General features: G+C 37.5%; 1 protein-coding gene across 3 annotated transcripts; it reads left to right on the forward strand.

Moving 5' to 3' along the window:
* The first annotated feature begins 549 nt into the window (after positions 1–549).
* Positions 550–19,414, forward strand: LOC126215385 (heterogeneous nuclear ribonucleoprotein A1, A2/B1 homolog). Of its 3 annotated transcripts, none has more exons than XM_049942086.1 (8): positions 550–732; positions 1,540–1,688; positions 1,779–1,899; positions 10,951–11,161; positions 11,237–11,413; positions 17,107–17,301; positions 18,300–18,359; positions 19,056–19,414. In XM_049942086.1, the coding sequence occupies exons 1-7, from the start codon at positions 712–714 to the stop codon at positions 18,341–18,343; spliced, it is 918 nt and encodes a 305-aa protein (XP_049798043.1). In that variant the 5' UTR covers positions 550–711; the 3' UTR covers positions 18,344–18,359; positions 19,056–19,414. The 3 variants fall into 3 exon arrangements, with proteins under 3 accessions (XP_049798043.1, XP_049798042.1, XP_049798041.1); XM_049942085.1 differs by having other exon boundaries at positions 1,543–1,688; positions 11,237–11,422; XM_049942084.1 differs by having other exon boundaries at positions 551–732; positions 11,237–11,422.
* Positions 19,415–26,290: the final 6,876 nt, after the last annotated feature.

Here is a 26,290-nt window from a genome sequence, read left to right on the forward strand (position 1 = left end):
CGCCACAACGAATTTTCTCAAAAACTAAATTGCAGTGAATATAACATATTTTTCAGTGAAAAAGAAATATCATTATTTAATTTAGTAGTTAAGTTAAGTTAGTAGTTAAGTTATCGTATAGTGTGAAAAGACATGGAAATAATAAAGCGAATTCATCAACAGTAAGAGCTACATATATCAAAGTATCTTTCATTAATAAAGAAAAAAGAGTATTTTCTGTAAGTTAACATAAATTTATTTTTCATGTTTACAAAATTGTAAAATTTCGAAAACTATCAGAGATAATATTTGAGAGCTTCACGAATCCTTCTTTTTTATGTCTAACGAAAGACATTCGCCATATCCATCTTTGCACTTTATCTTCAGATTATGCTTCTAACTGAAAATTAAATTTTCTAATCTACAAATGGTCTGAATAAAATAACAAAGAAGTAATGCTCTGCAATTCTAACAAAGGAGTAGTATAAACTTTTTGATTTGTATCTTGTGTTTTGTCTTTGCCGGAAGCGTGTCAACCACAGGAAGTTGTGCTAGTCGTATATCTTTGTCTGACGCCATCCCGAAGCCTCTTTGGCGGAAAGCTGCCATTGTTCGTACACCAAGCCGAAGGGTAGTTGGCGATGTATTTTGGTTGCTGAGTGTGCATTCGTGTACGAGAAATAACATTCCATCGCGCATTTGGTATTTTGACTAAGTCTGTTGTTCTAGACGATGGTGAAGATGGAGCACGAGGTAAATGATAAGAAATTTCAACTATGTCATCTGCCCGCTATGTAGTGGTAGACGGACATGTTTTCCGTGAACTCGGGAGTTGGGATAAAATATAGTTTATTTTGGTTTGCTTTCTTTCTAGGCTGGTGGTAAAGGTTTGAGTAAAAGCATTTTACTCGTAACTAATTTAATTATTAATTACGTATATATGTGTTTCGGTAACTATTTTACAGGCCATTTCCAGTGGATACTGCTGAAAGCATTAGTTTTGCACCATGTCAGGCCTGTGGGTGATTTTTATTAAAAATTTTTGCAGTAGATTGGTAGCGGGTGGGGAAAAATTGTTCGGTGTGGAGTCTGTTGTGCAATAGCGACACCGTGATGCGGTCCACGTGTTTTCGCGTTCTGGTGTTATGGCGCTAGCGATACAGTTATTTGGTGAAACTATGCATAATCTTGTAAATTCCTTTATTTTCGTAAAATTTTGAATATAGGGTTTATTGAAGCCTGACTCTCATTTCCTGTAAACAGCTGACGCTGAAAGGTACTTCCTGATGTCACGGCGTCTTTAGTAGAGAGGTAGTAATTACTGGATATGGAAAGTAGCCAGTGTTTACATGTACTGTCGCATGACTTGGATGTGAACTATTTCTCAAAAGATTACATCTTTTAAATTTGATTTTTAATTGTGAAATTTCTCGTGGGGGGGGGTTATAGTAATTTTATCACTTAGTTATTGCTAAGATGTAAAATTTGAAATAGGAGTATTCTGAAGCTTTCCGAAATTAGGTTATTGAGATTATTTATTACAGTGTCATGTTATTTCAGCAGGATGGAAGACCAGAACCTGAACCAATGAGGAAGTTGTTTATAGGTGGTCTGAACTATAAGACCACTGATGAATCATTGAAGAAACACTTTGAACAATGGGGAGACATTGTTGATGTTGTTGTTATGAAAGATCCAGTCACCAAAAGGCAAGCTTTTTTTTATTGCATACACTTGTAACATTTAGCCCACTGTAATTTCTGCTTTGTGAGGGAGGTATTACTTTACCTTTTTTGTAGGTCTCGGGGATTTGGATTCATCACCTATTCAAGGGCATCTATGGTTGACCAAGCTCAAGCAGCTAGACCTCACAAGATTGATGGGAGAACTGTGGAAACAAAGCGAGCTATCTCTCGTCAGGTTTGTAAATGCTGCTTAATAATATTTTAAGTTTCTTTGTTTTTCATTTATAAAATTTCGTATAGAGTATAGAAATTTGTAAACAAGTCTGTAGTGTTGGTGTGACAGCAGTTGATTGAAAGGCAATATCACTGACATATGTTTGTGATACTGCAATTATTATTGAGAACATGTACCGCACCTGGGTACTTCAAACATCAATAGTGGGGTAGTAGGACTGGACTCGTAGTGGGTTTGGTGCCTGACCTCTTAGTCAAGAGTAAGGGTTTGTTATTAACATTTCTCAAACTTCTGTACATGGAAATTGGATTTCGAACTAAAGCTGCCGATGTTTGGCGATGAAGTCTCAACCTGCCCTTGAACTTTTGTAGAAATAGCAAGTAGTAGGTATCACCAGATTTCAGATGCAACTTGGTCGCAGTGCATTTTCTGATCTGGTCCTGGTAACTGTTGACAAATAGGACATGATGTCCTTACAATTAAGATTACAATGGCCTTAGTACTTCAATGTGGACAGATGGGTTTATTGAACACTTCATGTTGCTGTTAACTGCTTTGTCCAGTTTTTGCAACATCTACATTGATTATGCTGACAGCAACTTCAAAAAATTTTTATACAATGACGTGGTAAGACAGACGGAAGAATTTTACCATCACTGCTGTGGAAGTATTCTTAGTTTTGTATTTCATGATATTAGATCTGTGGTGATGCTTGTTAAGTTCATCACAGCCTTTCAGATGAAGCTACAGTGGGCTAGCATATCTTCTATGTATATGTTGTTTGGTTGTAAACTACTTTCTCCAGCTAGAGGAAATGGGAGCTTGTGCCCCCTCCCTCCCCAGTTACAAAGAAACAGGTGATTGCCTGTCGAAGTCACGGGTTGCTAACGATACATACCGAATGTGTAATTGTAAATAGATCATGTGGCTCTGGTGGCAGTGATCAATTGTTTGTGATCATCATTTTTATCTGTTTAATGTCATTCCCTTAGTTGCTATAAATTACACATTTGTGTGAATTGAGTTGCTAGGGAAACCCAGACGATTTGTCGGTAGTAATTGAGATGTATAGTGTTCTTGGTGTTTTTTCGGCGGATTCTCACATGGAAAAAACTAATGTGTAAACTCGTGTTGAAGTGTGTAAGACTTTGTAAGAAGAGTTTCAATGCTGAAATACAGTTACAATGTCAGTGTGGACAGTGTGGGAAATGAAGAGTATCAGGAAGAATACATGGTTCGACTCTTCCAAATTATCCATCTAGACCAGCCTAATTCTGTCTGTCTTGCTGAGTTCGAAACTACACCTTGCAAGCAAAAGCATCAGAAACTGACTTCTGCTGATGCTGGGTGTGACTATTTCAGGTTTTGCTGAGAAGTGTGTTACGTGGTAGTGACGAACAAGTGCCCTGATTCGACAAACTAAAGTTTAAGTGGATGAATCTTACATGGCGAGAAGGAACAACCAGAGAGGATGACTTTCAGAGTGAAATCAATCATATTTGGGTATTTGTTGGAATAGTCTTGGAAGTGTTTCATTGTCAGAATATTGTCAAGAAGACAAGGTTGCTTTAGTGCGTCTGTTAAAGCACTTCATACTGCCTGGTAGTAGTCATTAGACGAATTTGTCACACTCAAGGCAGGATAATTCAATCAAGAGTCCAACCACTCTGTAGAGTTTGTCTTCGGATGGCCCCAGTGTGCACGTGCAAAAAGTGGCTATGGAAATCTGAAATCTTCCATTAAAAGAGAAGGGTGTCTTGGACAAAGAGACAAACTATACTTGTTTCAGTACCTCGTATTTCCACAACATGCATTTGCAAAGAAAAGTTAACGCATGTGACACTACACAGATATTCTTGCCTGATATTGGCAGAATTTACCCAGGCTATGACGAAAAGGGTATCGTTCTTGTAGTGTATACATCACATGGATTGTCACATGACAGCACCGACAGTGAATAGGATAAGTCGTCGTATTTTTCTAACGCTCTTTCTTTGATGTTGCTGTAGTGACCACTGTAAACACTCACAACGCCTTCGACCGAAGTCACCTGCCCGATTTACAATCGCACATTCGATATGTATCGTTTGCACCGCACAATTTCAATAGGCAATCATTCTTGGAAATTACTTAAATCTTTGCATTGTTGTAAGATTTTCCTATGGTGCAATATTTCATAATGAACTACTTCAGATGAATGAAGCCACAACTGTTTCTTAGGTTCATTTCAGTAGTTGCCATGTTTGGCTACTTGAAAAAGTTTTTTGCTGTGCCAAAGCTGCCAGATTCCTCCATATGCAGAGTAGTCTCCATTGGAGTGCAGAGGGGTAATCTTGTCATGACTAGAGGCACCTGTTTTTCGCAAAGCTTGAAATCACGAAACTTTACACATTTTGCTGAAAACGCCAACCTATTTACTTTTAAGACAAATCGCAAAATAATTGACGAAACTTTGCAAAATCTCGTCATTTGAACGTAACTGCAGAAATTTGATTGTAGTTATGGTAATACAATCCAGATATCAATCGTACACATTCTATAATGTTCTGGCGGTGTATTCAGTATTGCGTGTTGGAAATCATTGTGGATCGGCGGTGCATTGAGTGTGGTGTTTTGTTTTCGTGCTACAGATGATTAATGTGGTGGTGACAATTTTCGACCAAGAAAAGGAATTTTTGTCAGAAGGATTTTACGTTTTTGACAAAAGTAGGAAGATACTTCTGTGCAAATACTGCAATGTGCGTATGGAGTTGCAGAGGAAGGACATGTGCCTGAAACACATTAAGTTCTTCCCATAACAGCAAGAAGGTGCTAACTACTACTGGTATAAAAAGTCATGCTATGCTCACCGAAGACACTGCAGCAGCAAAACGAGCAAAAAATTATAAAGAATTAATTTTATTGACTAATTGAGCTTTCATTGAGGCTAACATTCTGATTGAAGAAGTTGATCATCTGAAACTGATAGAATGGATGAACACACACATACCACATTTGTGTAATTATTTTACTGTCTGCTAATTGCAGCAAAGATTAGGTAATCTTAATAGCCAATAATTTTTGTTGTTCAGAATAGGCCTATATTAAAAATAATTTTTCCCTGAGCACTCTTGAAGTCTTATAATTGGGTAAGAAATTATTTATTGGGGAGTGAAAGTTATTGCAAATGCTACAGAATGTGTGCAAGCAATTGAGTGTAATACAGAAACTTGAAATTCAGTGCAGAAATGTAGTTTCTATAACTTCAGATTCAGCCTGTTATATGGGCAAGTGTGTAAATGCAGTTAGGGTTTTAGTTTCAGAAGGGTTAGCACGCGTACACACACACACACACACACACACACACACACACACACACACACACACACTACTGGGCTCATAAATTAAATTTGGTTGGCAGTGTATGGGCTGTGGAACCATCGTGTTTTGCAGACAAAACGCATCTTCCTTAATACCTGAAAGAGAAAGCATGTGTACATTCAGTTCTTAGCTCAGAAATATGTAGGTGTACCCACAAAAGCTAAACTTTTCCGTATTCCTGTCATCACCAGGTGGAACTCGTGGTTTGAAAGTGTCAAGTACCTTGGAGAATCTCTGATGTAGTAGAATTTGTTGAAACTGTTGAAGATGGGGGTAGCTGTCAATTATTTTAAAGCTTTGACTTCTGCTGAAACAAAAAAATTCAATGCCTAGCTGTTTTTCTTGTTGAGCACTGCTCAAAATGTTGCAATTTGCTGCTGACGTTACAGGGCTCAAAGATACCATTAATTCATCTTCTGGAGTCTAAGCTTGGTGACCTTGCAAAGAGCTTTGTTACTAGAGGATGCATTTTTCTTTTTTCTTCCTGAGGCAACCTCAGAAAAACTTATTAAACTGCCAGAGCATATGCAAGTACAGTTAACATTACTCTTCCAGTCTGTAAGCAGAGCAAGTCTTACAAAACTGAACCACTTGGAGTGTGATACAGGAAAAATTCATTTCTTCTATAGGTAAATTGTTTGATCTGAGAAACATAATTAAAGGAAATTTAGACAGTGCTGAAATCTCTCAGCTGATACAGAAAATTCCCATTCTACAAGAACTTCCAAGTGTCAGAATTTCTTATACCATACATATGGTTTAGGGATTTAGTATCTAGTTCTTGTTGAGAAGGTAAAGATGTTGTGATTGGTATTCTTCTTTCCCTGAAAGCAGAGTATGGACTTCTTGTGGAAGCTGCAATGAAGGCTTTGTGGATCCCAGTCAGTAATGTGGATAGTGAGATCATTTCTAGATATTGCAATGTAATGTCTGCCAGGAGAACAGCTCTGACTCCCAGTAATACGGAAGTTACGCTATCCTTATTTTTCTCAGACTTTGTGTTGTGTACATAGACTAGGACAGGATAAATGTTTTCAAAACTTTCATGATTTGGTATTTGTGTTTTAATAGGATTTATAATTGTTATGCTTTTCAATTTATGTAAAATAAGATTTTTCACTGCAAATGTGCCATAAATGTATTTCCTTTACCTTTTACTGCTGAAAAGTGGAAATCAAATTTAGCAAAATTGTTGACAAAATGGAAAAAACTAGTGAAAATACACTGAAATAACTTTTTAAAAATGATGAAATTGGGCAAAAATTTTCACCACAAACAGGTGCCTCTAGTCATGACCCTTGTTAACATTGCGATTCCACTGTTTCTACTTCTTTGCAGCTCTCATGTCAAATGAAAAAAAAATGAATTTCTATGACTGGGAGCTATGAAGTGAACTAAAGTACATTCACCTAATTGTAGACACTAAAGTGTTACAGGTTTCAGTTTTCTGATTTTATTTTGATGTTTCCTTCAGTTTAGCATTAATTGCCTTGCAGAACAGTGAAGTTATTTTTCAGTTTGCAAAAGGAATTTTTTGTGGAGGCAGTCATTTATTTGAAATGAAGTTTCATTCCACACCATTGGCTACTATCTACTGCTTTCTGCATTGCAAGTGCACATTTTAATGTTCTGGCACATACGGCATTATGCCATAATAAAGAACCAAACATTTCCTTCCTTAAAACCACACTGAAGTCTAATACCAGGTTGGAGCCTACTTCATTGTGAATCTGGACATATGAATGTGCACTTCAAGCCAAATTATGCATTGTAATAAGGTTTCAGAGATCCTGGTGCTCTTGAGGTATCTTCTGATGTTCTGCTTCATGTATGACATAATGTAAGACCTCTTCATGATATATATAATGTGTGTGTGTGTGTGTGCATGGGCTTCTTAAATCATCATAACTGCACACGCCAGTAACACCTGTTTTCTGCCGCATGCTGGCAACTCTGGAAGTGAACCTATTTACTGGTTGTAGCGAAAATATTGGGAATGGTGGTTTTTAAAGTGTTAATTTCAAAGTAAATTTCCTTCTACGCAAGATGAGTTTTGTGATGAGCAGTGAGTTTGTTAAATTAGTTGACTCATAAAGTCAGTATTACATGTGAAAGCTTAGTTCCTGTTGCAGCTACATGTTGTTGCTGTGGTATCTAGTACTGAGACTGGTTTGATGCAGCTCTCCATGCTACTCTATCCTGTGCAAGCTTCATCTCCCAGTACCTACTGCAACCTACATCCTCCTGAATCTGCTTAGTGTATTCATCTCTTGGTCTCCCTCTACGATTTTTACCCTCCACGCTGTCCTCCAATACTAAATTGGTGATCCCTTGATGCCTCAGAACATGTTCTACCAACCGATCCCTTCTTCTGGTAAAGTTGTGCCACAAACTTCTCTTCTCCCCAATCCTATTCAATACCTCCTCATTAGTTACGTGATCTACCCATCTAATCTTCAGCATTCTTAAGTAGCACCATATTTCGAAAGCTTCTATTCTCTTCTTGTACAAACTATTTATTGTCCATGTTTCACTTCCATACATGGCTACACTCCATACAAATACTTTCAGAAATGACTTCCTGAGACTTAAATCTATACTCGATGTTAACAAATTTCTCTTTCAGAAATGCTTTCCTTGCCATTGCCAGTCTACATTTTATATCCTCTCTACTTCGTCCATCAGTTGTTTTCCTCCCCAAATAGCAGAACTCTTTTGCTACTTCAAGTGTCTCATTTCTTAATCTAATCCCCTCAGCATCACCCGATTTAATTTGACTACATTCCATTATCCTCGTTTTGCTTTTGTTGATGTTCATCTTACATCCTTCTTCCAAGACACTATCCATTCTGTTCAACTGCTCTTCAAAGTCCTTTGTTGTCTGACAGAATTACGATGTCATCGGCGAACCTCAGTTTTTAATTCTTCTCCATGGATTTTAATACCTACTCCGAATTTTTCGTTTGTTTCCCTTACTCCTTGCTCAATATACAGATTGAATAGCATCGGGGAGAGGCTACAACCCTGTCTCACTCCCTTCCCAACCACTGCTTCCCTTTCATGCCCCTCGACTCTTATAACTGCCATCTGGTTTCTGTACAAATTGTAAATAGCCTTTCTCTCATTGTATTTTACCCCTTTCAGAATTTGAGAGTATTCCAGTCAACCTTGTCATAAGCTTTCTCGAAGTCTACAAATGCTAGAAACGTAGGTTTGCCCTTCCTTAATCTAGCTTCTAAGATAAGTCGTAGGGTCAGTATTTCCTCACGTGTTCCAACATTTCTATGGAATCCAATCTGATCTTCCCTAAGGTTGGCTTCTCCTAGTTTTCCATTTGTCTGTAAAGAATTCACGTTAGTATTTTGCAGCTGAGACTTATTAAACTGATAGTTCGGTAATTTTCACATTTGTCAACACCTGCTTTCTTTGGGATTGGAATTATTATATTCTTCTTGAAGTCTGAGGGTATTTTGCCTGTTTCATACATCTTGCTCACAAGATGGTAGTTTTGTCAGGACTAGCTCTCCCAGGGCAGTCAGTAGTTCCAATGGAATGTCTACTCCGAGGGCCTTGTTTAGACTCAGGTCTTTCAGTGCTCTGTCAAATTCTTCACGCAGTGTCGTATCTCCCATTTCATCTACATCCTCTTCCATTTCCATAATATTGTCTTCAAGTACATCGCCCTTGTATAAACCCTCTATATACTCCTTCCACCTTTCTGCCTTCCCTTCTTTGCTTAGAACTGGGTTTCCATCTGAGCTCTTGATATTCATACAAGTGGTTCTCTTCTCTCCAAAGGTCTCTTTAATTTTCCTGTAGGCAGTATCTATCTTACCCCTAGTGAGATAAGCCTCTACATCCTTAAATTTGTCTTCTAGCTGTCCCTGCTTAGCCATTTTGCACTTCCTGTCAATCTCATTTTTGAGACGTTTGTATTCCTTTATGCCTGCTTCATTTACTGCATTTTTATATTTTCTCCTTTCATCAATTAAATTCAGTGTTTCTTCTGTCACCCAAGGATTTCTACTAGCCCTCGTCTTTTTACCTACTTGATCCTCTGCTGCCTTCACTACTTCATCCCTCAAAGCTACCCATTCTTCTTCTACTGTATTTCTTTCCCGTTATTGTCAATTGTTCCCTTATGCTCTCCCTGAAACTCTGTACAACCTCTGGTTCTTTCAGTTTATCCAGGTCCCATCTCCTTAAATTCCCACCTTTTTGCAGTTTCTTCAGTTTTAATCTACAGGTCATTACCAATAGATTGTGGTCAGTCCACATCTGCCCCTGGAAATGTCTTACAATTTAATACCTGGTTCCTAAATCTCTTACCATTATATAATGTATCTGAAACCTTTCAGTATCTCTAGGCTTCTTCCATGTATACAGCCTTCGTTTATGATTCTTGAACCAAGTGTTAGCTATGATTAAGTTGTGCTCTGTGGAAAATTCTGCCAGGCGGCTTCCTCTTTCATTTCTTAACCCCAATCCATATTCACTTACTAAGTTTCCTTCTTCCCTTTTCCTACTACTGAATCCGTTACCCATGACTATTAAATTTTTGTCACCCTTCACTATCTGAATAATTTCTTTTATTTCATCATACATTTCTTCAGTTTCTTCATCTGCAGAGCTAGTTTGCACATAAAATTCTACTACTGTAGTAGGTGTGGGCTTCGTGTCTATCTTGGCCACAATAATGTGTTCCCCATGCTGTTTGTAGTAGCTTACTGGCACTCCTATTTTTTTATTCATTATTAAACCTACTCCTGCATTACCCCTATTTGATTTTGTGTTTATAACCCTGTAGTCACGTGACCAGAAGTCTTGTTCCTCCTGCCACCGAACTTCACTAATTCCCACTATATCTAACTTTAACCTATCCATATCCCTTTTTAAATTTTCTAACCTACCTGCCCGATAAAGGGATCTGACATTCCACGCTCCGTTCCGTAGAATGCCAGTTTTCTTTCTCCTGATAACGACATCCTCCTGAGTAGTCCCCGCCCGGAGATCCGAATGGGACTATTTTACCTCCGGAATATTTCACTTAAGAGGACGCCATCATTTAATCATACAGTAAAGCTGCATGCCCTCGGGAAAAATTACGGCTGTAGTTTCCCCTTGCTTTCAGCCGTTCGCAGTACCAGCACAGCAAGGCCATTTTGGTTAGTGTTACAAGGCCAGATCAGTCAATCATCCAGACTGTTGCCCCTGCAACTACTGAAAAGGCTGCTGCCCCTCTTCAGGAACCACACGTTTGTCTGGCCTCTCAACAGATATCCCTCCGTTGTGGTTGCACCTACGGTACAGCTATCTGTATCGCTGAGGCACGCAAGCCTCCCCACCAATGGCAAGGTCCATGGTTCAGTGTATGTTAATTTAAACTTTAATTTTTTCTGTTTGTGCTAGTGCTGCTTAAATGGTGTTACCCTGTGTGGCTTGTCAGGTGACTGCTGGCCACCACACACAAGATGAAACATTTGTGTAGGTGCATGCCTCTTTCTTGACAATAAGCATGTGATTCCATTCACATCTGTTTGTACTGTCTACTGTTACAGCTACACAGAGACTTACTTAGCTGTAAGGTGCAAAGGTGCCCTTAGTGTTCTGTAGTACTGATTTCCAGAAGTTTCTTCACATTGACTTGTTCTCAGTTGAGGTACTCCTAATATCAGTGTTTATTAATTGCAGGATGTTGGAAGACCTGAAGCAAGTGCTACAGTTCAGAAATTGTTTGTGGGTGGTTTGAAAGATGACATTGAAGAAGATGATCTCAAAGAGTACTTCAAGACATTTGGCAAGATTGTCTCTGTGGCAATTGTTGTTGACAAAGAGACCCGCAAGAAGCGAGGCTTTGCTTTTGTAGAGTTTGATGACTATGACCCAGTTGACAAAATATGCAGTGAGTAAAATTTTCTGCTTCACCTTAACTCTCTTGTAATAAATTGTGGCATGACATTTACTGTTCTGTTTTCAGTGCAACGTACCCATGAAGTCAAAGGGAAGAAAGTCGATGTGAAGAAGGCTCTGAAGAAAGATGCAGTAAGAGGTGGTGGAGCTGGTGGCAGGGATGTGCGAGGTGGTGGCAGCTCGGGGCCGTGGGGCAGTCGAGGAGGAACCAGCGACTGGGGTGGACGTGGCGGAGGATGGGGAGGTGACTATGGTGCGATTGATATTTATAGAGGTAGTTTTGTTGGTTCAGTGATGTCTGGTGACCAGTTTTCTGTTAAATATGCTCTTAATTCACTTCACTTGGCTGGTCAGAATGTGCTTGTATTGCAAACTGTTTGAAAAATTTTGGGATGGGAAGGTGTGCTCTGTACATATCTGCATGGTACTCTGGAAGCCATGTAATGGTGTGTGGTGGAGGGTACTTTCAGTACCACTATCAGATCCCTCCAACCCTGTTCCACTAGCAAATAATGTGTAGGAAGAAAGATTGTTAGTAAGGCTCTATATTGGCTCTCTAATTTCTTGATTTTTCTCATTGTGCTCAATATGTGAGATGAGATGTGGTGTGGGGGAGTAATGTTGTCTGACTCCTGAAAAGTGCTGTCCTTAAATTTCAATAGTAAATGTCTCACGTGATGCACAATGAGTCTTCAGATATGTCTGCCAGTGGAGTTGAGCATCTCTATAATGCTCTCTTGCCAGCTAAACAATCACATGCTGCTCTTCGTTGGATCTTATCTGTCCTACCTGATAGTGATCCCAGTTAGATGAACAGTACTCAAGAATTGGGTGAGCAAGTGCCTTATAAGCCACTTCTTTTGTGGTTGAATTACATTTCCTTAAGCTTCTTCCGATGAATCTGAGCCTGGTGTCTGCTGTTCCCACTATGCTTTGTATGGTCATTCCACTTAAGGTTGCTCTAGATAGTTATGCCTAGATATTTTACAGCAGTCTCCAGCTCTTCTGTCATCAGTAGTGTAGCTGCACAGTAGTGGATTTCTTTTCCTCTGTGTGTGCAGTATGTTACTTCTATTTACATTCAGGGCCAACTGCCAGAGCCTGCACCATTCATAAATTCTCTGCATGTTCTGCAAATTCTTAAGATCTTCTGTTGTTGCTACTTCTGTATAGACAACTGCATCATCTGCAAATAGCCTTAGAGCATCCCACGTGTTTTAATAAATCATTTACATATATTGTAAACAGAAATGGTCCTATCACACTTCCCTGTGGTACTGTTGGTTTGTGTTAAGAGTAAGGTGTTGAGTTCTATCACCAAAAAAGTCTTCATTTCAAACACAGGTCAGCTACAATACTCCGTAAGCTCGTATTTTTTTCATTAAACGGCAATGTGGGAAAGTGTTAAATGCCTCGCTTAAATCAAGGAACATGGCATAAACCTGAGTGCCATTGCCCACCATGTTCTCATGGAGGAACAGAATGAGCTGTTTTTGGCAGGATATTTGTTTGTGAAACCAGGTTGATTTCTATAGAGATGATGATTTTCCAAAAATGCCATAATTCTTGAGTGTAAAACATGTTCCATTATTCTAAAACTCTGATGTCAACAATATAGGCCTATAATTGTGTGCATCTGTCTTATGGCCTTTCTTAAAAACAGTAATGACCTGGGCTTTTTTCTGTTAGTTAGGTACCTTTCGTTGCTTAAGTAATGTAAGATAAATTATTGCTAGAAGGGGAGAAATTGGTTCGCCTAATCTTTATAGAATCTTAGTGGTATCTCATTGGGTCCTGAAGCCTTTCTGCTACAGAGCAATTGTAGCTGATTTTAAATTCTGCGATCAGTTATCTCAATCTGCCATTTCGAAGTTTGTAAGACTATTGAAAGGAGGGACAGTGTTATGATCTTCTGTGGAGAAACTACTTCGGAAGACCAAATTCAGTGTTTCGGCCTTCTTTATCTTCAGTTTCGGTCCTGGTGTGGTCGTTGACAGAATGGATGATTGACACTTGATATTAAGCATTGCTAATTGATTTGGAGGGATAGTGCTATAAGAACAGGTGTGAAAGTTATTCAAAGAAATAAATATTGCCATTTCTTATGTCTCTTTCTAAATTATGTGATGTAAAAAGCTAAAAAATGCTTAGATATGCATGAAAATTGTTGAAACATGGAAGATAAAATAAGTTGCTGAGTGTGATATATCTTGAAGTTGGACCTGTGCATATAGATTTTGAAGAAGTTCTGGCCACATGTGAAATCAGGACATTTAAAATGCCAATCTCATTATCTGCATGCTTTGTGGTAGAGGTTAAGTAAGGTTGTTTCTGAGATTAGGCCGGTATTACACTATCAAATTTCTTTGTCAAAGATTTGATCAAAGATGTGATCCAATATTCCGTCCAATATATTTGACAAAGATCTTTGACGTAGCGCTAGAAGGGGTATTACACTGTCATCAAATTTTTCGTCAAAGTTAAAGATGGCTGACAACAACAACTTGTTATTAACTGCAGCAGTTGTATGTACCCCAATTGCATTGTGTGCACATGCGGAAAAGTGGGGGAAAAATGGAACCATACATACGAGGTTGACAGTCTTAAGTCCTGGGATTACAACTTGATAATAAATTCAGTTGGGAGGAGCACACCACAGAACTGCAGAAAGGCCTTAACAAATCTGTATTTGCAATTCGAGTGTTAGCAGACATAGGCAACATAAAAATGAAAAAGCTTGCATACTTTGCCTACTTTCATTCCATAATGTCATATGGGATAAATCTTGAAGTCAAACAAAAGTTTTCAGAGTTCTGCAGAAACCTCTTCAAAGAACTGGGTATACTAACTAATGCCTCTCAGTATATTTACTTCTTAATGAAATTTGTTGTAAATAATATATCTCTTTTTCCAACAAACAACTCAGTTCATACATACAATACCAGGAACAAAAATGATCTGCACAAGGACTTAAAAGCACTTACTCTAGTTCAAAAAGGGGTCCACTACTCAGGAACACTCATCTTCAATAATTTGCCAGGAAACATAAAAAATTTAGTTACAAATAAAGATCAGTTTAAAAGGAGCCTGAAAGACTTACCACTGGCCAACTCCTTCTACTCCATTGGCGAAATTTTTAATAGAAACAAATGATGTATTTATTCATACTATTAGTATTGTTATATCAGCTTAAAAAAAATCGACATGTTCCACATCCACGAGGATCTCCTCAGCACGGATCTATGGAACGAAAAACTAATCTAATCTGGGTGAAGCCGTGGGTTTTACGACGACATGATAAAAGCATTCAACAAAACTTGTTAAGTGAGCTTACAGTGGAAGACGTCAAGTCGTACATCAATTACTTAAGAATGGATGAGCATACATTTCTGTATGTGCTCAATGAAGTGTATCCTCATATCACAAAGCACAATATTCACATAAGAACTGCTACATCTTTAGAAGACAGGCTCACTGTAACACTCAGATTCCTTGACACAGGAGAGGGTTAGGTTAGGTTAGGTTAGGTTAGGTCAGGTCAGGTCAGGTCAGGTCAGGTCTCCAATCTTCTTAATCTATTTTGTATTCAGGGTGCCTCACGTTGTAAAGCGCATCAGCTTCAGACATCTCTATTAATTTTGTAGTTGTCAGCACACACCAATTGTATTTACCGGCAATGGTTATAAAAACACTACAGACGACAGAACGCTGCAGCGATGCTAGTGCTCCGTGTGGTAACATGTCACATTGCAGTGAACAGAAGACAAGCGGTTTCTTTGATCAAATATACAGCGAGGCCCTAGATTTGATCAAATATTGGACGACATTTGACAAAGTCCCTATTACACTATCAAATATCTTTGACAAAGATATTGGACAAAGAAATTTGATAGTGTAATACCGGCCTTAGTTTGTGCACATCATCCTTCTGCAGTTTGTTGCAATGTTTCAAATATTGTTCTTTCTTCGATAATGTTGGTAACAAGTGAATGTGATAAATCACTGCAAGACAATTGATATGTGCAGATCCAACTTACGTATATCCCACACACAAGAAATATGTAATATTTTATTTAAGAAATGTACAATTAGGAATTTTTGATTAGTGCTAACATTAAATAAGACTAAAGTGTCATTTACAAATTTAAAATTTGATATTGTAAACGTAAATGAAGTACTGTTCTAAATGTTCAGTAGTGTCTTTGCTCACTAAAAACATTTTTGAGCAGAAAAGGGCTATTGTACATAAACTGAGGTAACTGGGAATATTTGAGTTCTCTGGGTGCTATATTGGCACTGGATTAACTTGAATATTCATTCAGAGCCAGCCTTAGTTTCAAACTGTTTAATATTCATAGGCATATGGGGAAAATGGGTGACAATCATAGCAATGTTTTAATACTGAATCATTAAATGTTTTGTTGCACTTGCAAATTGCCAAAGCCTCGCACTACTGAAGTCGTTTACTACACCTCTCCTGGTCTCTAAATGTGCATTGTAAAACACAGCTTTGACCCATGTACCCCAACAAGTTACCACTGGTTTGGGATGTAAAGCCACATTTAATAGTTTCTTTTTACAGGGCTTGTTGCAAGCAGGTGCTGTAAACTTTGTGGATCCAATCTGTTTATGTACATTCCCAAACAAGGATTATACTTCAGCAAGACAATGTACTATGTTACAAAATACTTGGAGGGCTTTTCCTACTTGGATCATGTAGGAAGTAACATCTGAAAAAGATTAATCCAGAAGATTCTGGAAATATTTTTCTATATCCTCATTCCCAAATATGATTGTGATTTCTTTCAGAGTTGTTTGCAGGCTGGTAAATAGGAAGAAGACTATTGTTTTAATGCACCAACAATTAAATATGAAGTGTAACAGTTAAGACTGAAATACAAAGTATACAAATTATGCCCTTGAATTCATTTGATTAATCTTTTGTATTTTAAGCAAGTGATTTTTGTTTACCATAGGAGGTTAAATCCCTGCTACTTGCTGCTGTCACATCCCAGCTATTGTTACTTGCTGCTGTTGGAAGTTTTGGGCCTTAATGTTGCATTTGACATGTAGATTTTTCTTGACATTGTGTGGTCTATTTGAAACTTCCTTGTAGACATGAGACAGTACAAAACATTTGTCATTTGTAAACATTCTATGATGGTAAGCTATCCACAAAACTTTTCTGGTGGTGTGGTGCAGGACACATTACACAACTACACATACACACTGAACTTTATTTAAATTAAAGAAAAACTAAACTGAAACAATGGATACTTGTCTAACAACTTCTGTAATTTGTTGTCAATGCTTGCAGTATGATGGGATGGAATTAAGTGGGGGGGGGGGGTGTCAGTGGCAGGTGCATTGATTGCCTGTACCTGCTCAACTACCAGTTCGTAGCCTCTGTATTAGTGATAACATGCAGTTGTAGGTTGTCACTCTGAGACATCAAAACAAGGTTGAGCCAGGACCGACCCATTTAGATTTTTAAAATATTGTAATGAACAAAAATACACATTAGTTTTTAGTTCAAATATTCAGTACTAATGACAAGAAATCAAATGTGCAAACACTATATGCAACATTCAAATGCATGTAATCTGGTCTCTAAATTGTAAATAGTCAGTGAGATGGTATTCTGAACAAGTGTTAAGCTCTTTGCTCATTAGTGCACAATTAAGGATGCTGTAACATAGCCAAACCATTTACTGATATGCTGCTTGATACTCAGCACTAGTATCACAGTACCTGTATGCTGTAAACTGGTTATAGTTCCAGTATATAATGCAACTTACAATGTTTATTATATATGAATAAGATGTTATTGCTTACTAACAGCTGATTGGTGTTGTGCACAGACTGTTAATTTGTCATATTAAGATTGTATTAGTTGTGCTGGTGATGTAGAAAAGTTGAGAACGGTTGTGTTTACAGGTGGCATTGATCCTTGGGAGAAAGGTGGCTGGGGCAGTGGAGCTAGTGCTGGTGGTGGCAGCTGGGCTGGAGACACAGGTTTTGGTGGCAGTTACCAACAGAGCTACGGTGGTGGCCCAGTCAGAGGTGGCAGCAACTATGGAGCTGGTGGAGGTTATGGTGGCGGCAGCCGTGCAACACCATACTCCGGAGGAGGTGAGTTGTAGTTGGCATGTCTGAGTGCCAGCAAAAAAATGTTCTTAAAAGAAATGGCTAATTCATAGAATCATAATGGGTGTGCCATTAGTAATGTTTGTGCAAAATATTGACATTTATCACTGAAATAGATTGAACATCCAGTGTAATCTTAAGAGTTGTTAAGTACTCACTTTCCAGCCGGTGTAATTTCAATACAGCTAGTACATGCATAATTAATTTGGGTTTTGGAGCTAATAGTTCCCTCTAGTGGGAAAGTTAGAGTAGGTCACTCAGATCCCAGGTTGAGAATCCACTTGTTGCAAAAATAGGCAGCCCTGTCCTGCTATTTCTTTAACTTTGTGTGACCTACCACTTTTGTGAGTTTTGCATCTTTCGGCTGCAGTGAAATTTGCTCTTGATGCCAGGCATAAGTCAGCAATTAGGTCATATCACTTTGTAGTTTCCTTGTTAATTTCAATTGTTTATGTACAGTTGGTGGAATTTTCCATTATGTGAATCCACACCTGACACAAAATACTGATTGTGAGGGAGATTATTTTGTTATAAAAATTGCACTTAAGTGTACTGTAAAACATGAGTATCATGCTTTCCATGAACATATTCAGCAAGCATAACTTTTCAGAAATTGCCATCTGTATGCATTGAAATTGTAGAACTAATTTCACATTTGTTGTACTTATTTCAAATGAGATTTGCGCAGATAGATAAGGCTTTAAAATTCTTAATTGAATTTCAGAATTTTGTTTTCATAACTAGACATGTAACACTTTTACATGAAATGCAAGTAGATGGTAAGTTTTGAAAAGGGGAAACTGTTGCTGGTCGTCAAACGACCGTATATTAGATTAAGAAAGGAATCGGGTCAAAGAACAGAAATTATGAACATAGCTTGAGTGGTGTAAGGTCTTTGCATTATCCATTTAAATAAGCAATAGAACTAGACTTCAGATTTTGTTGGGTGTGCTTCATTTCTAAATGTCCATAATTGCATTTAGGTGGAGGCTATGGAGGTGGTGGCTATGGTGGTCGACGTTACTAATAAACCTGAGCCAGAGGTAAGTATTGTCTACACTGCACAAGTGATTGGTGTGGCAAATTTGCTGTTTCGTATTATAAAGGCATAAATGAAATGCACCAAATTTAAAGGTGGTTGCTTGGCCTCAGTGCAGTATTTAAAAACTATAGTACAATTATCAAATATGAGAAATGTAACTATACATCAGTTAGATTCACTAGCTTTTCTAACCTGGGATTGCTTTGGAAATAGGCGGAGGAAACACTTTGAGAATTATGTTGGAAAGTAGCCTTCAGTTTTGAGGGGCAGGGTGACTTTCCTTGTGTAAGAGTTGGTAATATTGGGATTAGATGAAGGAACCCCAGGTTTTGAAGGCTGGTAAAGCTCAACTTCTGACTATCTTAATTAGGTTTTAGATGCATTCTGAAATTGTGTACACCATGTCATATTTCATGTTACTTAATTGGTACATTTAGGTGCCTGCTTTTTTAAAACTAATTGCCCATATGCTTTCTTTGTGAGGCAACACCGCAGAATTGATCAGAAAGTCATTCGTGTGTTGAAAGGTCGTCAATCTTATTTTGCAATTAAGTTTATAAATGAAGCCTTAGCTCTTGCTTGAGGATCTGTAGTTCTTAAATTTGAAGTACTTGTATCTGTAGGAAGAAGAGTGTAATGCTTACTTTAAATTTATTGTGTTTTGATAGTTTCCTGTTATGTGTGTTGTTTTGTCCAGGCTCGAACCACCGCTCACCTTAGGATAGCTGACAGACAGGGTCATTGCCGGAGTCTAGGGTTCTGCAAGTATCATCTCTCAGAAGGTTGCCCTAGTGTTTGGCCGAACGAGAAAATGAACTGCGGTGGTTTTTTCCTTATTGTATTCATAACAGTGGGAGTAGGGAAGGACGTCCCACAGAGTTCATTTTTTTTATCTGCATTTTATATTTGTCAGCCAGTTTCACTTGCTTTGTGTGTGTATGTCACTATCAATTTGTGTTTTAGTGGAAACTGTATACAAATGTTTGTTCTTAAATATGTAGACTTCAAGAATCTTTGCCATTTGTTAGAATAAAGGGACTACAAATTTTAAATAAATATGAATCACTTTTTATTGGCTTTAGTTTCTTGATCACCCAGTTTTGTCGCTAGGTGTCGAACTTTCTCACTGTGGTAGTGTTGGCAGAAGTATTTGTGATTGTGTGACAGGAGACAAGTCTTGCATGGTAAGAAGTATGTACATCTTTCAGTGCAGTGGTTGTTAGTTTTGCATCTTGGCAGTGCAGTTGTTGCTATTCCATGGAGTTGTAAAAGTGTTTCAGGTGTTTATGGTATGTAGGCTTGATGTCAAGCAGTTTTGATGCTGAATAAAATTTTAGTTTTAAGTATTCATAACTTCTGTAGCACAGGAAACTGATGGTTGTCACCAGTACTTGGTTTTCTTTAAATTTGTTCTGGACTTAGCAGATATGTCAGAGATAGAGGTATTGATAATTAAGATTCTTTAATCAGTTCTGTCATGCAAGATGAGGTGATTCTCTAAATGCCGCTGTTCACACAACTTGATAAATTTAATTTCTAATTGATAGGGAGATTAAAAAAGGTGGTTGTCAAAGTTCTATTGACAAAATGGTTGTGAATTAGTGTAGGTCACAAGAGGTATAAAGGTGCCGTGGTGTTCGTCAGAATGTTTAAGTACATGAGACTGTGTGTGCGCGCATGTGCACTTGTTCGCTCTGTGCAATTTCAATAAGCTTGTGACATTAAATAGCCTGCATCTCAAATTTTCTGTATACAGCAATGTCATTGCAATTCACATTAATATATTATGAACAGTTTTGAACGTTGTATAGTGAAAGCTCTGCAATGCTTATTGATACATTGAAATTCTAAACTGACACTATAAGGACAGAAACATTACTAAAGTCTTCAATTACTCAATTGTATTTTGGTGGGAAACATTCACTTTAGATTAATGTGGGTTACTTGTTTTGAAGAATGCAGTAACTCTTTAAACCTTCAATTTCTTAAAAATGATAGTGTTATGCTTGAACCATCAGGCAAATTGACACCTTATGTAAAATAGTGTAAGATAACATGTGATGTTACTAAGATTGCCTTTGCAGCAGTCTGAATAGTGTCTTAAATTTGAATTTATTTTGTAAACTTCTAGACAGAAGTATACATCTGAATGGTACTTCGTGGTTGTAAGAGCAAACCCAGTGTTTAAACAATTATTTACTTTTCAAAGCTAGAGTAGGAAGAAAAAGCTAGGCAACTTGGAAAGCTCTCATTACTTCACAACTTGGCACTTTGAAAGATTTACTGGTTATGGCCTGTTTTGACTTTCCCTTGCAGGAAGTAATCACTGTAGGTAGACTCTTACAACAAAGACAGCAACAAGCCACTGTTAATACTGCTGTTGCTGTCTTTGTAAGAATCAGCCTACATTAATTGTACACAGCCACACTCACGTTTCACCATGTCAGTTATAGGCAAAATAGCAGAAAGTAATCACTGAATGAAGTCTCTTGATTTTGAGAGCATAGTTCTAGAATTGTTAAGGAGAGCAAGATGCCATGGCAGCAGTTTAGACTCCCAGTAAACTGTCATTGTTGGAGTCTGTATGATTCCAGGAGAGATATGAAGTGCCACTGTAATGATAAAATTATCATTACTATACTGTGTTCATCATGAAGAGTAAACCTGATGCAGACATTACACTATACATGCTTTAATATTTGGAGGCTTGTTGGATTTAGTTTCAGGTGGAGAGGAAGCAAAGCTGTCTTGATTAGTAAAGTACGATAAGGTATGTTTTATTTTTGACTTGGTGATGTGAGAAGACAGCTTTACTGCTGCATTTAACTCTGAAGAGCACTGGCCAGCCAGCTGGTCCAACTAACCTGGAGTGATGCAAAGTGGCAGTTAAGACTTAAAGAGTAGGGAAAGAATATAGCTTTGGATATCATAATTTTTTAAAAAACTAAATAATATACGGCAGTACACTTCTTACATTAACAAACAGAAAACTTAACACATACTTGTTTTCTATTCTCGTCAGAGTGAATAGAAGCAAACACAAGTTAATTCACAATACTAGAACAAGCATCAACCATGATTGAATTATTGGTTTTAAGCACCTGAATTATGGTTAGCCAGGATAGAAAGATCATGATTTTCAGAAATAATTATTTTGTGGGGTGAGTGCAGTTTCAGTGATGTAAGCAAAATGACATGGGAAAGAAAGAATTCAGGTTTCTCACATTCTACATAAATGTGTAATGTGTAGAGGTAGTGTGCTTAACCATCAGTTGCACAGTGTTTTCCCTAAGGTTAGTCAAACTTTGCACGTATTTGACATGTTGCTGGCTACTCACTAGAGTTGAGGAAATTTAAAAGCAGAACACTTAATTACTGACTTTGTGAACATAACCAAATAAGAAAGGATAACACATACATTCTGCTTTCTAGCAGCTTGACATGCATTGGTTTTGTGTGTCTATGCTGCTGTATATTTCATAATTTGTGTGCTGTAAAATACAAAGCATTAAGAGGATTTTAGTAATTTGTGTAGGAAAGATGTCAAAATAGTTAGAGAAATTTGAAATAGATGTCGCACAACATTTGACAATCTGGTATAGTATGTTAACAGCATTGTTGCAGGTAAACCATTCTTATAAAAAAAAAAAAAAAAACTCTACAGATGTGATAAATCAGCCATCTGTGTAAGCTAAGAGAGTGAGACCTTGTACATTTAATTTTAAGAAGCATAAGAAATGTGTACATATTCCCACTTGTTACTTTCAAGCAAATAGTATGCTTATTCATTCTGTTCATCTGACAAAGAGCTGATGAATTTTTCTCATGTACACAGTAGGACCTTTTTTGGTGTTTCTGCAGTTTTCTAGCAATCATATTTTGTTTTCTTGTGAATTTTTGCTGTGGATGTGTGTTCCCAGAAGCAGTTATATGTATTCTGATAATCTTTTTGGATGATCAGCAGAGTGCTGGTGTCTTGTCACAATGTGCCAAGGAGTTTTGTACCCATCATCTTAGGCAAAGTATTGGGGTGCTGTGTTCTGTGTACCTATATACTGCAGATTCTGCATGTTTACCACACAGTGTGTGAATGTGAGATGCAGTATGTTGGGATGCAGTGATGCATGTCACAGCTGTGTACAGAACATATTGGAAATTCTTGACTAGGGTAGGGCTGATGGACAAATCTATAGTGCTATAGTGAGCAATGCAGCTTCAGTTTGGAACAAACTTAAGAAGCTAAGCAGTGCCAATGGGTTCTGGTACACTGAGGTGGTAGAAGTGTCATCACGACAACTTAATAACCAGATATCAACTCAGCAGTGTGGTATTCTGCAATTATGAAAATCAAACAGGGTCCCTCTGTCCTGAAGGTGGTGTCAAAAGGGCTGTTACATTCCTACTCCAGCGGTGTGGCACCCTCTTTTGAAAGTGTGATTGACCCACCTGCAGAAGAGGTCAATGAGCCAGCAGCTATAGATACGCAGAACATAGCATGAAACTCACTAAAATGTTGCAACATGGCAACACTACCACTGAGCTGATCATGGAGATTTTATCATTGGAATATGTTGAAACCTGCAATTGCATCTGTATTCTATCAGCAACATTAGTCTTTCCTTACCACTTCCATCACCTATGTAAGTTGTGTTGTCAAAAGTAGAAAGATGGCAGATGAAAGCTTTCTGTGTGAAATGGAGAGAATGTGAACTTCCCTTAAGGTTTGCTAAAAGACCAACCAGTAGAACACAAGCAAATGTGAACAGAATATGATTGAAAGTGTTTTTTCATGGAAGCCTAGTTTACATCAGAAAACTTGTACATTGTTGAATGTTTGCTTATGTTGCATTCTGTACTGCATCGTATTACTGTAGTGTGATGCCTGGTCATTAAGAGCACTTACCCATCTATATGGATGAGTCTCTTGGGCCTGTAACTTAAAGTAATTTTTATATTTGTGTTTAGTAATGGATTGTAATATATCAAATAAGTAAAATATCTTACTGCCTGCATGACTGCACAGCTTGCAAATGTTAATGTAATACACCCTGAATAAATCCTGTAATTGCATGTATAGGTGTCTCCAACTTTTATAATAAAAGTTCATCCTAATGTTAAGCTCCATTAATTCCCAAGGTATTTTTAAGATTACTGAAAGCTCATGCTGTATGAATATGCAATTAAGATTTGATTGAAAATCATTGAAATGGTGTACAGGGTAGAGTTCATCCTATAAAGCCAAGTAACAAAAATCAACATTAATTTTCGTCTGTGTGGTGTATGACTGAACACACCCTTGTGCTTCTGCAGTGGGAGGGAGGGCTGCAGGTAATTACGAACAAAAATTTATTGTAAATGAACATTTAAAATTGGTCAGGAGCTAATCAGTTAAGACTGAGAAGGAATATTTTTCCATTCCATTGTGGCAGGATGGTGCAGGAACCCTTAACAGTAATATTTGTGTGTGGTGTGTGCATTCATGGCACATTATTTTGTAAGTGTAGCCTTGTTTTGTGCTGCTGTAATCAGCTGGTGTGCTTAAGGTAACATGCAACAGTTGAAATTTTTCCAGCATCTTGTACCTTTTTGATTACTGCATTTCTTTTGTTTCAACTAGGTCCACTTTACATTTTGTTTTTATGACAGATGGGTTAATATCCTGTTAGTTTTGTCCATTTTATATGGTTTCATGATGGGTGGATCACGTAATCTATTACTTTTAGTTAGTTTTTCCTTGTTGTACAGTGTAGGACCATACTGCTTTTCCATTGTTTGGTTCCTTGGACAATCTGACAATGCCTCGGAAGGATGACGTATGTTATTGATATTAAATAACTGTGTAATACACTGTTCTTATTCTTAAATTATATAGAAAAGTTTCTTTAAACCCCATAAATTTGTTACATGTTTTGGATGGCACATGTTACACAACTGTTCTGGGCAACATAGTTCACAAATCTGAAGTTCTACTTGGCAACAATTTTTAGTGATAATGTTCTGTGATCTGCACATACTATAAATTATTGGGTCATTTCAAACTTACTTCTTTGCAGTTTTCATTTTGTCAGCTAAGATGAATCCAAAGCTCTGTATCAATCTCTGTTGTGATAAAATATTTGTCTTAAGTCTGAAAATTGAATTGTTGCTCTCGTATAAGGGTAGATTTTAATACAAACAGTTCTAGGCTACTAATAAATATTCCCGTGCCTGAGTGAAGGGATTTAAGTCACATTTCCACAGTTTAAATTTTAAGATAATTTTAAAAATGAAAATCGGTTTTGCTGTGTCTATATTGACTCTAGGCAGAAACAGAACTAGTACTCTTAATTCTCAAATTTTAAGCAGTGAAAATAACAAATGTCAGTGTTAAACTGCAGATATTGGGATTTGGACCCCTTTACCTCTCAAGTTCTGTTTACATCAAATGAAAGTGAACAGTAATTTGTAAACAGTTTGGCAGTGTTTACTATTACTAACTTCTCTCTGTGTAGCAAGTATGCCACCCCCCAGTTGCAATGGAAAACTGTGATATTGAGATAGGATTTTGTGTTGCATTTGTTGCTGATGACAGAACCAGCCAAATTATGTATGAAAAAGTCTGAATTTTTGTGCAAGTGTGGAGGTAGTGGATTTATCACAACTCTGCAACCACAGCTTTCTTAACATTATTATAATTATGTGCATATCTCAGTTGATAGTTTTGGTTGGCTTTTCATTGCAATATAGGGCGATATTTCAAAGTGGCACAAGCCATGTAACTTGAAAAAATACTATAATTTATGCTTTGGGTCTTCGCAATTGAAGCCAGTTAATGTTAGTACTTGTATTACATTTAAATTGCTTTTGTATTGGATAGTGTCCTCAGTCTCATAATAAGTCTGTGGAAATGCACATAAGGAAGATGTCAAAGTAAAATTCATGCTACAGGAAAATGTTCCTTTAACCTCTTGCATAACCTGTGTGGTAGTATAAATCGGAAATTGAGACTGGAAACTCTCAAACTTCTCGACACATTATCTTAAAGTCCGCCTCATGATGTACACATCCTTCGGGCATCACAATCCTGTGAGGCCTTTGAGTGTTGGAGTACATTTTAAGACTTAAAAAGTGAGTGGTGTGGCAGGACAGCAGTGTAAGACTTGTGAAATGAGCTAATAGGCATTCAACAATGGCATTCCCCATATCACCGAATGGCTTGCATGCAATTGGCAGGCCTATATCTCCAAACACACCATGAAAATCTGTTAGTTTCACTTGTTTGGTGTGAATGTGAATTAGCTATACTAAATTCCAGATTTGAAGTAAGTATTGAGGCAATGAGAAAATTATCCCTAAGTATTTTAGGGAATTTGCACTGTCAGTTTGCAGCTTCAAAACCCAGAAGCAGATAAAATTTGCTATTTGAACTACTGTGGAATATTTCTGGGTAGACTGAGTAGCTCATTTTTACAGGTTGATTGATGGCTGTAAGTTGTCATAAGTATGGTTTATATCTTACTTTTGACATACCGCTTTCAGATGTTGAATAAAACATCGAAAACAAGGATTAATTGTATGTTAATTCAATGGAAGAAATAAAATTTATTAAAGGGAAAACTTTAAAATTTACCTATTTTTGAATACTGCCCAAACTGTTTGTGTTATCACATCCACAGCTATCACTGTGCAGCTCAACCCTGTAGGTGCACACATAGAAAATAGTTCTTACACCAACAGTTCATTAAATTCCATTTTGGTTAAAAGGGCTATGTTTTGCAAGATTTTATGAGATAGTGATAGTGTCTATTCTTGAACCTTATGAAATTCTCAACCTTACTCGACAGAATCTGGGATGTTTGGAGTGGAGGTTGTCATTTTGATTATCACATAGTTTTTAAAAATAATGGTGATCCAGCTATCTTCAACATGAGCCTTGAGAATGATAGGTTCTCT

The sequence above is a fragment of the Schistocerca nitens genome, chromosome 12 (genome assembly GCF_023898315.1).
Source record: "Schistocerca nitens isolate TAMUIC-IGC-003100 chromosome 12, iqSchNite1.1, whole genome shotgun sequence".
Taxonomy (NCBI): Eukaryota; Metazoa; Arthropoda; class Insecta; order Orthoptera; family Acrididae; genus Schistocerca; species Schistocerca nitens.